At 40.0% G+C, this 16986-nt stretch overlaps 1 protein-coding gene across 1 annotated transcript in view; it reads left to right on the forward strand.

The window, feature by feature from the left end:
- Positions 1-16986, forward strand: part of LOC113498791 (tau-tubulin kinase homolog Asator) — a 73012-nt gene that overhangs the window by 53652 nt on the left and 2374 nt on the right. Inside the window, exons 12-29 of the mRNA XM_026878936.1 lie at positions 290-487; positions 1472-1714; positions 3245-3316; positions 4022-4147; positions 4248-4328; positions 4548-4632; positions 5955-6044; positions 6667-6738; positions 7128-7216; positions 7428-7529; positions 10262-10390; positions 11178-11445; positions 11733-11887; positions 12203-12347; positions 13467-13560; positions 14157-14231; positions 14987-15053; positions 15845-15971. Coding sequence (XP_026734737.1) covers positions 290-487; positions 1472-1714; positions 3245-3316; positions 4022-4147; positions 4248-4328; positions 4548-4632; positions 5955-6044; positions 6667-6738; positions 7128-7216; positions 7428-7529; positions 10262-10390; positions 11178-11445; positions 11733-11887; positions 12203-12347; positions 13467-13560; positions 14157-14231; positions 14987-15053; positions 15845-15971 — 2218 coding nt within the window. The remainder of the gene's footprint in view (positions 1-289; positions 488-1471; positions 1715-3244; positions 3317-4021; positions 4148-4247; positions 4329-4547; positions 4633-5954; positions 6045-6666; positions 6739-7127; positions 7217-7427; positions 7530-10261; positions 10391-11177; positions 11446-11732; positions 11888-12202; positions 12348-13466; positions 13561-14156; positions 14232-14986; positions 15054-15844; positions 15972-16986) is intronic.

Below are 16986 nucleotides of genomic sequence, written 5' to 3' on the forward strand. Positions count from 1 at the left end.
GATGATGATGAATTGAACTTTAACGTGTATATTTTATGGAGATTTTATTGAAAACTATATTTTTTTCGGGTTTTATAATAATCTTATCATCTAATTTTGGATGCTGTGTTCTCCTGTAACCGAAGGAGCGCGATTAAAATGTAAAATGTTTTTTTTGTCTGTTTGTAACACACTGGTACTTAGTTGCATCTAGTTACCAACATATTTGGGAAAAGGTTAGGATTCTCCTTTTCAAGATGAGTATTTCAGTAAATCTTATAATGGAGCATCTCCCCTGTCCCTGCCGCAGGTGGGCCTGATGAAGGAGAAGTACGACCACCGCCTGCTGCTGAAGCACCTGCCGTCGGAGCTGCGCCAGTTCCTGGAGCACGTGCAGGCGCTGGAGTACGCGGACGCGCCCGACTACGGCATGCTGGGCGCGCTGCTGGAGCGCTGCTGCAAGCGCAGGGGCATCCGCGACACCGACCCCTACGACTGGGAGAAGGACGTGAGTACACGCGCTATACTGCCGGGGGTACAGGGGTTCACACTTTGAAAGCGGTCATAGGAGACAATCGTAGCTGTAGGTATTTGATTTGTTTATAATTCTGGGATAAATAACAAATTAGGACCTTCGTGGTCGAGTGGCGTACGCACCGGTTTTAAGATGTCGCTAGCTCTGTGGCCTCGGGTTCGATCCCCAATGTAAAAACCGGCGTTAAAGGACATCCGGCACATATACCCTTACGACTGGGAGAAGGATTTGAGTACAGACACTATAGTACCGGGATTCAGTGGTTCAGACTTTATAGCTATAGGATAGGTATTTGATTTGTTCGTAATTCTGGGGAAAATATGTTTTTTTGGGATAAAAGGTCCAGGTAACCGTAGCTATGGGTATTTGTATGTATTTGATTTATAAATTGATGTAACGGTTTACTCACGCGTATTTATCGAGATCGCCCGACTAGTTTTGGACCCAACCGGAGTCCTTAATCATTAGCTGACGCGGCGGCGAGCGAGTCGAACTTGATTTGTTAGTATATCTGGGATATATAACAAATTAAGAAAACATTCCTACAGCAAAATATGCCTTTTTGGGAGAGAGTCGTGTCGTTTAATTTCCAAAAGTTTTATATTTTTTCATAGAAACATTCGTAGAGTTTAAATTATTAAATTATGCAACGGTTTACTCAGGCGTATTTATCGGTATAATTATAGTTTTATTAAGGAGAAAAACTCATCTTCAGTCCTATATACTTACTGGTTCTATTAATAAAGAGACGCTTTATCAAAAGAACGACAATATTTATTAAACTATCCCCAGCCAACGATCAAGAGAATGTCACACCATATTACAATAACGTACAGAAAACTTCAAATGTATATGAATGACATTCCTCTTCGACAAGTGACGTGACTCTGACTTGTCAGTTCAATACATTTGAGGGATCCGTCAGCGTTAGCGAGGAGACATGTAACTTGTCAACAGGCTCAACCGGCGGGCCCGAGTGCGAGGCAATCGGACCTAGCAGACAGGACCAGTCAAATGTCGCCTATATATTCTGAAACCTATGGCAGTATCACCACTTTAACACTATCAGATCATATCTCTGAAGTTGCCTTAAGATGCAGCCTTTCGGAGGACAGTTTGAGCAGTGATTTTGAATTTGATAATCTGAATGTGAAGGAAAATGAAGCCAAAAAGGTCACAGAGGTTACAGAAAAAGTCGATTAGATATAGACCTAGGTATCTTGTATCAGACTGAAAATATGAAAAAGAGAAGATATATGGTAACTAGCTATCGCAGCAAACGTATTTTTTGCCAGAGTATAGAAAAACATGACATAACGAATGAAAAGAAAATATTCTAAGGCGAAAAATAGACGTTGTCCGATTCTCAGACCTACCGAATATGTAAACGAAATGTCATTAGAATCGGTCGAGCCGTTTCGGAGGAGTTCAATTACGTACATACAACGTGACACGAGAATTTTATGTATTAGATAATTATTCTAAAAGTGAAGAGCAATTCAATTTAGTTTATATTATGAGTTAGTTTTTGTTTTGTTTTTCTCTTTGTGTTTCTCAGAAACTTACACTTATTGAAGTAAATAAAGAACTTAATTATGAGTTAACTTTAATTTTTATTCTTTTCTGTTTTTTCTTTACATATCTGAAATTTAGTTGACTAAGGGCCGATTTTCCAATCATCAGATAACTTTTATCCGAGGAATAAATATGGCCGTTTGACATATTTTCTATACAAAAGCTGTCAAAACGTCAAACATATTCGTCGAATAAAAGTTATCTGGCGATTGAAAAATCGGCCCTAAATAAAATAGTTTAATTTGTATACTAAAACAATATACATTATTGAGAAGTGTAAGCCCAAAAAGTGGCCTATACAAGTTTTTAATATGCCATAATTAAGAGGCTAAAAAATTCAATATACTGACGATTTTGTAATTATTTCAGGCATATTTATTTTAAAACGACATGTTTATAGGTGAGAAATTCTAAACAAGCGCTCGATAGTACCATCATTCTGTATAATAAACATTATAGATGAAACATTCAATGTTTGTGTTGTCCGACTTTCAATGTTATTCAATTAAATTGAATATTTTTTGTGTGTTTTATAGCTGCATTTTTTATTCAAAGTTTTATCACAAATATTAAATTAGAAATACATTAGGGAACTAGTTATTTTGTAGTTCTTAATTAATGTGTTGTGTTGTCATATGCAACGCATGAAAGCGTTGTTTTTATTGGAAGGGTTTCATAAATAGAATTTTCTTTATAATCCTATGTACAAATATGACGGTATGGAAATTAGGGTATTTGCAAAAAAAATACCTCGTCGCATTTTAAGTCCTGTGATCACCAATGTAACAATTTCGAAGTGTTTTTTTTTTTTAATTTCGGAATCTTCATTAATGGTGATATTGATCGCAACTATAAATTAAGGCAATGAAAAAAAAAATGTCTCTTATCGCTGAACTGAGTGATAGGATTTTTTTCCCCCTGATCTGTTATCACTTGACCTTTCATCCGGTCTCAGATTATCGTTGAGTTTTGGGACACCCTGTATACATGAGACATGTTACAGGGTTCCTTAGATACTAAAGTATTTTATTATTATTACCTAATATTGTCCCACTTCTGGGCAGAATTGTCCATACGTTTGTTAAGTTATGTGTGTATATAAGTGATATTATGTATAATATATGATGTTTGTATAAATATGTCGTTGTGTTGCAGGCTGCGCCCGCGCCGCGAGCCCGCGCGGCCATGACGACGGGTCCCATACAGCCAGATGTGGCTAATGAACATGTGAGTATTATGTATTATAGTTATTGGTAAGTCGACTACGTGATAACGGGGTTGTGTCCTAGTCATATGTAGTGTGTTTTTAATTAGAATTTTTGAAGAAGTAGAAAGGTTTTAAATTAAAAACAATCAAATTTCTTTATTTATGTTAAAACGGTATGTACACCCATGACATTAATATAGAATTAAAAGGGGGAAAAGAAACAGTATAAATAGAAAATTCAACTAATTAAAAAACTTGAAATACTTAGTAATTTTCTGTAGTTTAGATGGATATACTTATGTGTCTATTTATTGTTTTTATTATTTCCGTGTATTTCTTTTTATAAACTTTTATTTAAGGATACAAGTTAAGCCTACACATTATTATATTCTAGAATCCTTATATAAAAACCTAACTGAGGTTACAAATTAATTGTGAATCATTTTACATTTCGTATTTCTGTATTTGTAGCCTCTTAATCTAGATCATCTTGTACCCAAACTTAACTAACTACATGACTGCTTTCTTGTACCACGAGACACATAACGACAGCTGTCATTGACCAACTCACGCCATATATGCGCGTGATAAGGACAGGGATAATAATCCCTCGCTATCGCAATGTAACTCAGTAACGGTCCGCTTGTTAACGTTTTTTATCTTGTCTCGGTGGCCTTACTATAGAGCAGGTCGTACACATATTTACCCAGCTCCATGTCTCTCAGGCGCGGCGCCGCCTGGAGACGGAGAGCAGCCCGGGCGCGGCCGCGGACACGGCGGCCCCCGCGCGCGCCGAGCGCAGGCCCGCGCCCGCCTCGCCCCGCCATCAGCCGCATCATCTCAACGGATATGTAAGTATACCCAAACAATCAGAACAATGATTTTCATTTCAGAAATAATAATTCGAAGAGAACATGATCGTTAGCTAATGTATATTTTATTATTTCACAGTCGACAACAGACAAGCCGACCACAGACAAAGAGGCGGAGCCCAGAACGACGCCAGCGCCCTCTCCTGACAGACACGCCAAGGTACATGAAACTGCACCGATAGCCGAATGGTTGAGGTCACCACGCTAAAACTACTGTACGCGTCGTGTCGCGGGTTCGATCCCCGCGTAGGACAAGCATTTGTGTGATTCACGAATGCTTGTGTCGAGTCTAGGTGTCTTTAATATATTAATTATTAAATATTAACATGAGTATCAATAGGTTATCTTCATGCTGCTAAGTATTCCGTTTCCCCCGCAGCAGGAGAGCAGTACGTCAGCAGTGACGGGCGGCCGGGCCGAGCGGCAGAGCGTGCCGCCCTGCAAGCCGCGCCCGCCCGCGCCCGGTACGTGGCCGCGAGTCCTGTGTGGCTGGCTGTAGCTAACACTCGCATTTCATTATTTCTATAGTTATAGCTTTTCGCCCGCGTCGATGTCGGTTATATCGCGTTTCCAAGAGAACTCTTCAAAAGTCCGGGATAAAAACAATCCTATGTTCTTTCTCAAGGTCAACTCTATCTCTGTTCAAAATTTCATTAAAATCAGTTGAGTGGTTTAGACGTGAAAGCGTAACAGACAGACAGACAGAGTTACTTTCGCATATATAATATTAGTAGGGATTTCAGACGAAAAGCAGGTACATAATTAATTATAACAATATAATTCTTAGGTAGACTGGATTGATAATTATGCAACCCACATTTATCATCATCAATCAAAGACATTTAATATCAAGAAAAAAAATTATAAATGTTCGCAATACTGCTGAAAAATACATTAAAATAACTGTCTTTAAACCTACCCAATCTAAATACAAAATTCATGATAATCAGTCGTACCGTTTAATTACAAATGCCACGGCATGATTTTTATATATTAGATTAGCCGTCCCAGCAAATATTGTTTCGCTATGCAAATGAGATTTAGGAAATAGAAAAAAGATATAGATCAGCGTTGCCAGACGTCCCGATTTTTAAATCAAATTTTAATGTCCCACGCGGGACAGGCTCGGTCCCGCTGTTCGGAGAGAACTTGACCGTACGCCATTCGTAGGATTCACACAGACTATTATAACGTGGTTCACCGTCACCCGGGGCGGATTCACTCCCTAATATGAATCTAAAAAAAAGCTCGAAAATTTGTAGAGATTTTTTTTTAGGAGTTAATTTACACTTGTTTGCTTATGTTGTTCGCGCGCGGAACATCGAACATCAATCATGAACTTTACTATGTCCCGCTTCTGACGGAAGAATCCCGCTATTTTCACTCAAAAAGTACCAAACTCCCGACTTGTCAAAAAAATCTGGCTACGCTGTCTCAGACCTGCCCTATATGCATAGGATGGTATCGGAGGAGTTCAATTTCCTATACCACAACACGATCATCTTGTATAACGTGTTTGACGACCTCCGTGGTCGAGTGGCGTACGCACCGGTTTCAAGGTGTCGCTAGCTCTGAGGTCCCGGGTTCGATCCCCGGTCGGGTTAACGTAAAAATTCTTATTTCTACATTGTCTCGGGTCTGGGTGTTTGTGGTACCTTCGTTGTATCTGAATTCCATAACACAAGTGCTTTAGCAACTTACTTTGGGTTCAGAACAATGTATGTGATGTTGTATGCATTTGTAACAGATGATATTCTTTTCACATTAGTTTATGTTGTATCGTCAGGCGGCGGCCCGACGCTGGCCCGCCTGCGCGTGGTGACGGCGCCGCCCACGTGCGTGCAGGACCTGGCCGCGGCCTCGCCCGCCACGCCCGGTATGACACACTACCTTTTGTTCGGATTTGAAATCATCAAATGACTCCTTCCACTTTGGGTTGAGCAGAAGGGAGTGTCAGACTCCCACTGACTAAAACCCACCCATGTTCCTTCCTTTACCCTTCGTGTACCGGGGCCGCAGTAACTCCTTCAAACAAGCCCGCTGCCCATGACATATCAACCTCCTTAACAAATTACACAAAAAGGAAAGTCTCCTAGAGATTATTAAGATTAAATATTTTTTATGAGATCTAGTTTAAGATTTTTTTATGAATATACTTCTATATATAACCGCGATAGTCGTTTTGATATATTCTACTCTATTTATGTAGATACTTGAGAAGGTAAACAATCTTTGCGGGTCTTTGTCTAAAATATTGTTAAAAAACGGGTTGCTTAACAAAAGTTCATTAAAATTACCTTTTTAGGTACCTAAGACAAAGAAGTTCTGATTTAATTATGTTATTCAGTCATAATAATTTTTGTTAGACATTTCTAAAGGATAAAAATATATTCCTAGTGTCATGTGACATTTATTTAACTTGTTCCTCAAAAAGAAGGTTATGTTTTAGCCATTTAGTTAGTACAATAACTTTTATAGATTTTTTTTTGTGTTTTCAGGCGAAGCCGTAAGTCCCAGGATAATAGCAGCCGATGTGGACAGCGTGCACTCAGACACGCACTTCAAGAGAGGTCAGTATACGATATAACTGAGTGTCCCACTGTTGGGCAACCGTTTCTTATACAGAGTAATATATCTTCTATAAGAAATTTTATTCATGTGTCTCGAAAGTTCATAAAAACATACACAAATCAAACTACAAGTGGAATCAAACCCGCGACACTTATAGGTCGATACGATTTCGCGTGTTGCACTACACCACTTGACTATCCGTGCAGTAATATGTTATAACTCTACTGCGCTACTTGTGACCGCGTGTTCAAGGCCAAGCTTGTTTTCGCAAGTCATATACTTCGACATGATCGAAACCAAGCTGCTAATATATACCAGGGTGTTGCCGTCGACGGAAACGTCCAGGAGGACGTCATCGTGTTATGAATAGCTTGTTTTGTTCCCGCAGGAGCTCGTCGCACGGCCCGCGCGCGCGCAGACCAGAGCTACACTCAGTTCGCCGTCATGGACGACGAAAACGTGTCCGCTTTGCAACAGGTATGACACACACATACATACACATTATACGTTTTACATGACTGTCGCACAACGCCATCTAGTCTCAAAATAAGCGAAGCTTGTGTTATGAGTACTAGACAACTGATAAACATACTTATATATTTATAAATACACACATATTATTGATAAATTACACCCAGACACATATCGTACAAATATTTGTCAAATTTACATGTTTTTTTCTTTACAGGTCACGAAAGGCGGCGCCTTAACTCTGGTTTCTCTATGGAAATCTCAGTTTGACGATTCGGAGGAGACCACAGACAATGAATGGAAACAGGAACAGTTGCAGGTGCGTTTTGTAGTAATATATGTATTAATTTTAGTATAATTTAGTTTTAGAATGTTAATATTAGGTGTGATTCTTTAGATGTAGGGAAAAAAACAGGAAGGAAAACCAGGTTTGAATGGGAGTCGTTATAGGTAACCGAAAATATCCGGTATCCGAAAAATTCTCCGTATCCGAAACTTTCGGATATCCGAAAAATCCTGCAACCAAAATTGTACTTGATTGACAAGCATTAAAACGGATGCAAAATGAAACCGGTGATTATAAAAGATTCCGATATTTTCGGATACGCTCGCCTTTTGAAACAGTGCTCATTGTGACAGATAATTGACAGCCGAGCAGTCACAAAAGATGCTTATTCTTTTAGTTTAACTATACCTTTAAATTTATATGTACTTTGTTATCATTTCACATCCGAAATCCGAAATCAATTACGAATCAGACTGGTGTCACCTGTTTAAGTGGTCACTCATCAAATTCATAACCGTACCAGCCGCTGCTTACCGTCGATGTTCATTGTCATTCTTCGTTGTTATAAAGGCAACACAAATCCATTACTTACAAAAACGTAACACTATAATATGAATGAGAAAGTAAGTGTTTGTGTATGTTCTTAACCTCTGTACCCCAAAATACCTGCACCTATTTAGGTGAAATTTAATATGGAAGTAGCTGACATCTTGGACATGATTACTCCTATCATTAGTACACAGGATTCATATTTAATACAAAGCAAACTAAATTAAAATCGCTCAATTCATTCTAGAGATATGATGCTATAGACAGACAGACGTGTTAATCTTATAACACCGAGTCGGATTCGCGCACGGAGGGTTCCATACAATCTCTAGGTAGTTCAGTATCTAAAAATCACAACTGTGATCTATATGTTTACTAGCTTTTCGCCCGCGGCTTCGCCCGCGTCGATATCGGTTATATCGCGTTTCCAAGAGAACTCTTCAAAAGTCCGGGATAAAAACTATCCTATATTCTTTCTCAAGGTCAACTCTATCTCTGTACCAAATTTCATTAAAATCAGTTCAGTGGTTTATACGTGAAAGCATAAGAGACAGTCAGACAGACTGACCAGAGCTACTTTCGCATTTATAATATTAGTAGGGATAAATTTCAACCCGATACATTCACGCGTTCTTGAGAAAAAGCGTATTGATAGATAGACGCGCAAACGGAAAACAATGTATTCCTATAAGGTTTCAGTTTTATTTCCTTTCGAAAAGCAAAAGATATGCTTTTAAATCATGTATCTTCCTACTACATCTATATATATATCTGTACGACTAGCTGTTCCCCGCGACGTCGTCCGCGTGGTTAGAAGATATAAGTTATGATTTATACCTGCCCTGATTTTTCCACATTTTCCATTGTATCTTCGCTCCTATCAGTCGCAGCGTGATGGTATATAGCCTTAAACCTTTCTCGATGAATGGTCTATTCAACACAAAAATATTTTTCAATTTGAACCAGAAGTTTCCGAGATTAGCGCGTCCAAACAAACAAACAAACTCTTCAGCTTGAGATTAGTATAGATTATGGTGCCAAGCCTAACAAACTCGCAGTCCCTTTTAAAGTCTTGTAGGGATACAGCCAGCTGACAGACGGACGGACAGACAGCTGAGCACATTTTTACTTTGGTCAAGGAACTCACAAAATACATAGCTATTAAGATTCATAAGATGCAGCCTGGTGAAAGAGGTTACATTCTTAGTAATACTTTTGGAAACTAAAAATAAAATCAAAGACTGCACGGTAAGGCGAGTGGTTGACGTCACCACGCCAGCCTGATGTGCGCGATGTGTCCCAGGTTCGATCACCGCTTAGGGTAGGACAAGCATTTGTGCAATCTTCCTGAGTCTGGGTGTCTTTGAGTTTCACTTGAATGTTTGTGGAACCTCCCGCGAAATGAGCATTAAATTCCGTTAAAAACCATCTGTGTGCCAAGTATCGTCTAAATCTATTGAGAGGTTTCTGCGTGAAAGAGCAACAAACATCCATACATACAAACTTTCGCGTTTATAATATTAGTAGGGTGTCAATATGTAACAAACTCAAGTCACAGCACGCGTGCTTAAAGCGAGCGAAACATTCTGAATATTACAAAAACGTGCAAGTCTTAGGCGTGTTCAAAGTTAAGTGCCATACAATAATTGAGTGAGTGGTGGCAGAAAATTTGGTTTAAAAAGCAAGCAACTCCTCCTAGGAGCAAGTGAGGAATTTAACCCTTATGTCGCCGGTTTCACAAACATTCATATCACATGCACAAAGACACCCAGACTCAGGAAAAGCATTCATCGATCATACAGACGTTTGGGGACTGAACCCGCGACACGTCGCTTGCCACCTGTTTGGCTTGGTGACCGTGACGACTCGGCTATTCGTGCAATCAATCTTGCTTACAACGCGTAATTGGCAAGGCTACGGCTAAATTGTAGGCGATGCAGCTGTGCTGGTATTAAGTGCTATAACCTGATGGTATAAAATGCTATAACCTGATGGCATAACCTGCAATAACCTGATGGTATAACGAGCTACCACCTGTTGGTATTATGAGCTTAAACCTGATGGTATTATGAGCCTTAACTTGATGGTATAACATACTTTAACCTGATGGTATAACGTGCTATAACCTGATGGTGTAACGTACTTTTACCTGATGGTAAAACATGCTATAACCATATATCATACGAGAAGCCTGACCCGGTGGCTGGCGGTTTCAGTCCCCGGAGCACCGCGCGCGCGCCGCGTCCGCGCTGTCGTCGTGCTCGCACGCGGCGCGCACTCAGCTCCACACCACGCACTCCACCACCCACCACACGCAGCACACCGTGCAGCTGCATCATCACCAGGTACCGCCGCGCACTCAGCTCCACACCACGCACCATGCAAGGACAAATACACTTTATCTTTTGTTTAAATGGAAAAGTCAGTACTACTGACTTTTACACGAAACATTCACCAAAAGATCGATAAAGTTACATAATCACCACTATCAGCAATTGCAACTCATGAAATAATCACCAGCCGGTCAAAAGAATAATAACCGTAAATAAAATATGAAGGTAGAACGAGCAACATCTTCTGTCAAGACGAACACCATCTCAGTCTGCCCGTGACCATGATACCTGCAAAGGTTTCGAAACGTCGGGAACTAAAATCTAAAATTAAACCGCGATAAAATCCGTAAAAGTAGTTTCATTTCAACCGTAAATAAAATGTAAAACCAAGATTTATCGTGATCGATGATCTAGCGATGCCCGATCAAAATTTTGAGTCTGATGATTAAAAAACACCACCTGATCGAAAAAAATGATGTCTTGTAGAATACCAAAAAACTATGCAATCAACACACTTAAAACACACATCAAGACACTTTGTCCTGAGTCCTCAAACGGTACACGTAGAGACCACGAACTTTAAAATAATTACAAAATCACCAATTGAACCAACCAAAATTACCAATAATCACCAAGGACTGATACAGACTGTCGATTAAAGATATATATTACTAGCAAACAAATTAATCCTTAGTCTAGGATAATCTCATTTTATGCATGGAAAAAATACGATTAATTTTACTTCATTTTGCTATCTGAAATGTATCTAAACAATTACTTATTCTATTTATTGTTTCAGGCACAACAGCAAACCGACAAAGTATCCCCGCCTCCGCAGGCGGGCCCCGCCCCTTCAGCCGCAGCGCCCGCCCCCAGCCCCGCCCCAGCGCCCGCGCGCCCTACCAGCGAGCCGGCGCGCCGCGTCCCGCCCGCCCCCGCGGCCTCGCCCGCCCCGCCCGCGCCTCTGCCCACTCGCCGACCAGTCCAGTGCCTGTACATACCCGGGATCGATGCGTACCCCAAGCTTCAGCCAATGTTGCCGCGGTGTTGGTCGCTGCCTGCTATTGGTGAGTCCTAAGTATAATTGACCTGTATTGACCAATTGATCTAGGCAGCCTAGCTGTTAACTTGCCCCTCTATTCAGCTATGCAGTTTAAGTTAATACTTGATATACGACTTAAGATACGTTTCGCACGTTGAAGCATAATTTTATAATATTGATTTCATATCTTTTTAAGGTCTTTTCGTAATCTCCCAATGTTTATGTCATGTTTTATGTACATGATTGTGTAATCACACTCTCAAACCTTAATCACCAAACACAATCATTACTAAAATACCCATATTGTTACAGGCGAGCGAGTCCGTTCACTTCGCGCCCCGCTCCTGCAGCAAGCGTCGTTCGACGGCAGCGGCGGCGAGCTGCGCTACCGACTCGACGTCATGCGCGGCGTCGCTGCGAGGGACCGCGCCGCGCCTCCGCCGCCACAACGCGCGCTCAGTGCACCTGTACGTATATCAACGTGTTTCACTAATCACCAGTTGATTAATAGAAATATTAGTTGGTCAAAAGCTGTTTTTTTTTTCAAAAGTGTTGTTCATTTCAAAAATGAACAGCAGTGTTCGACATTCTCTTATTCAAATATAGGAACAGTAATCACCAGTTGATCAACTACTTGAAATTTGTAGCTTAATGTAAAAGAAGCTATTTTGATCAAAAGCAACTATTTAAAAATACTAAAACACTAGTTTAAAAATACTTTGTATGTTGTTTTTTCAATATCATCCTGCATTTCTATTAGTTATACATACATACCCCCTCAGAGCTTGTCCAGCTCGTCGTCGAGCTCCCGCGCGCCCCCCGCGCCCCCCGCGCCCCCGCCGGGTGAGGGCGCGGAGGGCCCCACGGTGTCGAGCCGGCTAGAGATCCGCGTGCGCGCGCCGCCCTCCGCCTCGCCCGCGCACTCCGGTACGTGCGGTAAATATACACTTACACTACTACATCATGCACTAACACTACACTAAACATACTCACTGTTCAGAAAAATAGTAACCATGGAGTGTCTTGCTCATTCTTCTCGGTCTCGAGACTGACCGGCAGACTGACACTAGATTTTAATATTGTTCATATTATATAAATTGTTTGACGTTCAAAAGTGCCAGATATTTGACTTTAACTTTGTTCATCGACGAATTCGAATAGTGTCAAGACGAACGCCATCTCAGTCTGCCCGTGACCATGATACCTACAAAGGTGTCAAAACGTCAGGAACTAAAATCTAAAATTAAACCGCGATAAAATCCGTAATAGTAGTTTCATTTCAATTTCCATTAATTCATCGGCCATTATAAATAGTAGAATTAGGGCACTGTGCGTAGCAGATATGCGTTGAAACCAGTTGGCAGTATCTATTGGTAATGATACTGGACTGGTCTGTTGGTCTAGTGGTCAGTGGCCCTGACTGCTATACCTTAGGTCGTGGGCTCGATCCCCACCCAGGACAAATGTTTGTGTGAGCATCGTTTTTGCATATAGGTGGTATGATGACACAATCTTTTTACACTTCATTCTGAATTATTCGATGGTCATAACAAAAAATAATAATTCCATTGCATTAATACTTTACTAAAACACGCATCAAGCACAAATATGAACAATTGTGTGACTCATTTTTTTACATCATTAAGCATGCAATAGAAACTTGTTCCCAAATTTGGTGAGACGCACGTTTTGAAATGCACAATGATGTTGTGTAATACAAGTTTTTCTTTAATCGCGTGTGATCGTCACACGCAATCTATTTTAGTTTTATTTACTTGTAAATCCAGCCACCATTTCCAAGGGGAATTCGAAGTTGGAAGGGGGATTCGTTCTAACTTTGCCCTTCGTGTACCCGGGCACGGTATCCATCGCTAACCTAGGCTGTTTATTGAATTTTCTTTCCTGTTTCCTGTTTTAAATCCCAATATTAGGCAAATTCCTCCCCTTTTCTCTTCCAAACCTCACTATCCTTTGCCATACGATAGATAGAGATAGAATCAGTTGTGTAATGCTAAGGACATATTGCCACGTGCGTGACTGTTGCAGTGAAGATTCAGTCCGTGGTGAGCGGCGAGACGAGGCCCAACCACGACGACGCGTCCGTCTACTACGACGCCACGGAACATCATCGGGACAAGCGGTGAGAAACGTCTTATTATATATTCATTTAAAAAAGAAAGTTGACTCTCGCAGTAAGGAATTTAATCCTTGTATCGCGGGGGTTTCACAAACATACTAATCACATGCACAAAGAGACTCAGGACAAGCATTCGTGGATCACACAAAAGTTTGTCGGTTATATAATATTTATTATGCATGGAGGAGCTCGTGGCTAAGCTATAACCGCTTAAGTGATTCGATCACAGGTTAAGCTATACTTGACGCGGTTGGTCCGTAGATGGGTGACCATCTTTGTCATAACGAGTTCCTCCGTGTTTCGGAAGGCACGTTAAATTGTGGGTCCTGGCTGTTATTCCTACATCTTTGACAGTCGTTACAGGTAGTCAGAAGCTTGAACAAGTCTGACAGCCAGTCTAACCAAGGGGTATCGCGTTGCCCAGGTAACTGGGTTGAGGAGGTCAGATAGGCAGTCGCTCCTTGTAAAACACTGGTACTTAGCTGAAACCGGTTAGACTGGTAGCCGACCCCAACATAGTTGGGAAAAGGCTAGGCCAATGAATATTTATTATGTATCGGTATTTTTCCTTTATAATTAGTATTTTTGCCCTTCCTCAGGTCGATGACCCGCAGCGTGGAGAAGAGTCAGTCTCCAGCAGTGGAGATGACACGACTAGACGCAATTCCGGACCGGTGAGTATACACAAACACACACATACATATTTACTAACTTAGTGGTATGCAAATATCGACCTTATTCGCTTTGACTTATGGTAAATTTTACCTTAAGTGTAGATGTTGATAGCCATTAAGATAGAAACTGATGAATTGAAGTAGTTGTCAAACTTATGAAGAGTTTGATTGGTTGACAAGAATTGCAACCGTTTTTTTCTTTGAAGAGGAAAATTTGCCCGGGTGGGGGGTTAACAAAAGAATGGTTTGTAAAATGACAATAAGGACGATTACTAGGTATTAAAAAAATATGTTTTACTCCGTCAGATAGTCCGTACTTTTGTCTTAATCTGAACGGATAAAAATTGACGAAGAAAACTGCTATAATTATTAAATGATGTAACGGTTTACTCACGCGTATTTATCGGGATCGCCCGACTAGTTTCGGCTCCAACCGGAGTCCTTAATCATAGCTAGGGTGGTGAGTCGCGAGAAGAACTGACTGACTAGTCGGGTACTCCCGATACATACGCGTGAGTAAACCGTTGCATCATTTAATAATGAATATCACGATAGTTATTATAAAAATATAGTTAATATTTAGAAAAGGGGGCGTGTGACGTACCGCCTACACAAAAGTGACGTCACGCTTAAGTTACATTCACTGTAATTTGATTAATTTACATCATTATTAATTAAACTATATGTCAGACATAATTATTTTGTAATTAATGTGAATAGTATAATATAACACGTTTATTTTGTTTGTTTCACAGAACCACTACAGCAATTAAAAAAGATATGGCAAGCGCCGCTGGCGATGGCTCACAAAGTTTAAGAGACGTGAGTGCTTTTAATTAATTTAATGAGTTTTTTATATTAAACAATTAAAATAAGTGTTGGAAAACTTAAACAAAAAGTCAAGCGATGATAAATACGAACTGTTGTATTGTTTCATTATGAATCATTATTGATCAGAGGTCGTGGGTTCGATTCCCACCTAATTTGAATGTATTTTCTAATATTTAAGTAAGTTTATTAGATTTCTAGTCTCTACCAATAATACATGCTTTGCTTAGTTTGAGACTAGATCCTTATGAAGGTTACAACAAATATAATTTGAAAATAAACATTAAGCCATCGTTTTCTGATCTAAATCAATAATTTTATTTTGTGAGATTTTTACGTGTCTATATGTTTGTCTGTGGCATCTAACTATAGTAAAGTCCTTAACTAAGCGAAGCCAAAATATGCCTCAGCAGAGTATAAAAGATTTGAAATATGTATGTATGTTTGTCTGAAAAGGTCAGACAGACAGTCGCTCCTTGTAAAGCACTGGTACTCAGCTGAATCCGGTTAGACTGGAAGCCGACCCCAACATAGTTGGGAAAAAGGCTAGGATGATGATGATTTAATTAATAATTATATTGTAAATGGAAAGACAGCGTGCTGCTGGGGAGTTTGTTGCGCCGTTTCTTCTCTCACAGCAAAAGCACTTAGGAAGCGGTGACGGGTGGGCAAAACTGGGTGCTGTCAATGTAATTTGACCTTCAAAGGGTGCTACTTAGTAGCCTAATTTGAATAAATGACTTTTGATTTGATTTCGATGTATGTGTGTTTGTGTCGGCGGCCAGCGCTCGTCGGGCAGCGCGAGCACGTCGCGCATCCCGGTGGCGTGCGGCGCGGAGCAGCGCCTCGCCAAGTGCGCGTCCTGGAGCGGGGACGGGCCGCTGGCGCCCGACGTCGCGGACCTCACGCCCGGTACGGCATCTGAAACGTTAATATTGTGTCGGGTTTCATCAAATTTTTTTTTGGGGTTTGATTAAAGTTTTTGGAATTTTGTTGGGGTTTGGGTCAAACTTTTTAGGGTTTGATCAAACTTTTTTGTGGTTTGATCGAATTTTGCGGAGTTTGATCGAATTTTTTGAAGTTTGATCGATTTTTTTGAAGTTTGACCGAATTTTGTTGGGGTTTAATCGAATTTTTGAAGTTTGAGTAAAGCTCTTTGGGGTTTGGTCAAACTTTTTGGGGTTTAATCAAATGGTTTAGGCTGTATTGGTGGAGTCGAAACTCGTTTGTATTTTATGCTTATAATAAGTTTAGTTTATTTGAGTTACATATATACTCGTACAACAAGGCCTTTGATTTTTTCATTCTGAAATTTCTCAAGCGAGTTTGTCTCTAATTAGAATTCATATTTGATTCAAACAGTTTCACTGTGTTAGAAAATATGTTTATTAGTATTAAAACATGTGTTTTTCTGTTTATGTACAATTCAGAAAACATTAAACTCAAATAAATATTTGCCCAACAGTGGGATCCTATGAAATTCTTCATTTCGAGGCGATAGTTACTTACGTGTAAGGAAAGAAAGACATTATTATATTAATTAATATAATAATAAACTAATATATGTAATATAAATTCAAACATGTTATTCGTTTGAACTCTCTAATCTCCGAAACTACCAGTCGCCTAAAAAATCATTATAGATTTTCAATAGTTCAATCCTTCAGATAGTTTATAGGCTATTTAACACCAAACCTACAAAAAAAGCGGGTGAAACCGCGTGCAAACATATCACATACATATTTCCGCACATACATACAAACCTACCTTATTCCTTATTTTAACCACGAAGCAAAAAAAGTGTGTTATGTATTTAAAGGTGTGTATCAGTCAATGCCGTTATAGGTTCAAAAATTGATGAACCGATTTTGATAGTATTTCTTTTGTTTGATATGGAATTCTATTGAGAGTGTTTTCTATTGTTTGC

Source organism: Trichoplusia ni, chromosome 11, assembly GCF_003590095.1.
Source record: "Trichoplusia ni isolate ovarian cell line Hi5 chromosome 11, tn1, whole genome shotgun sequence".
NCBI lineage: Eukaryota > Metazoa > Arthropoda > Insecta > Lepidoptera > Noctuidae > Trichoplusia > Trichoplusia ni.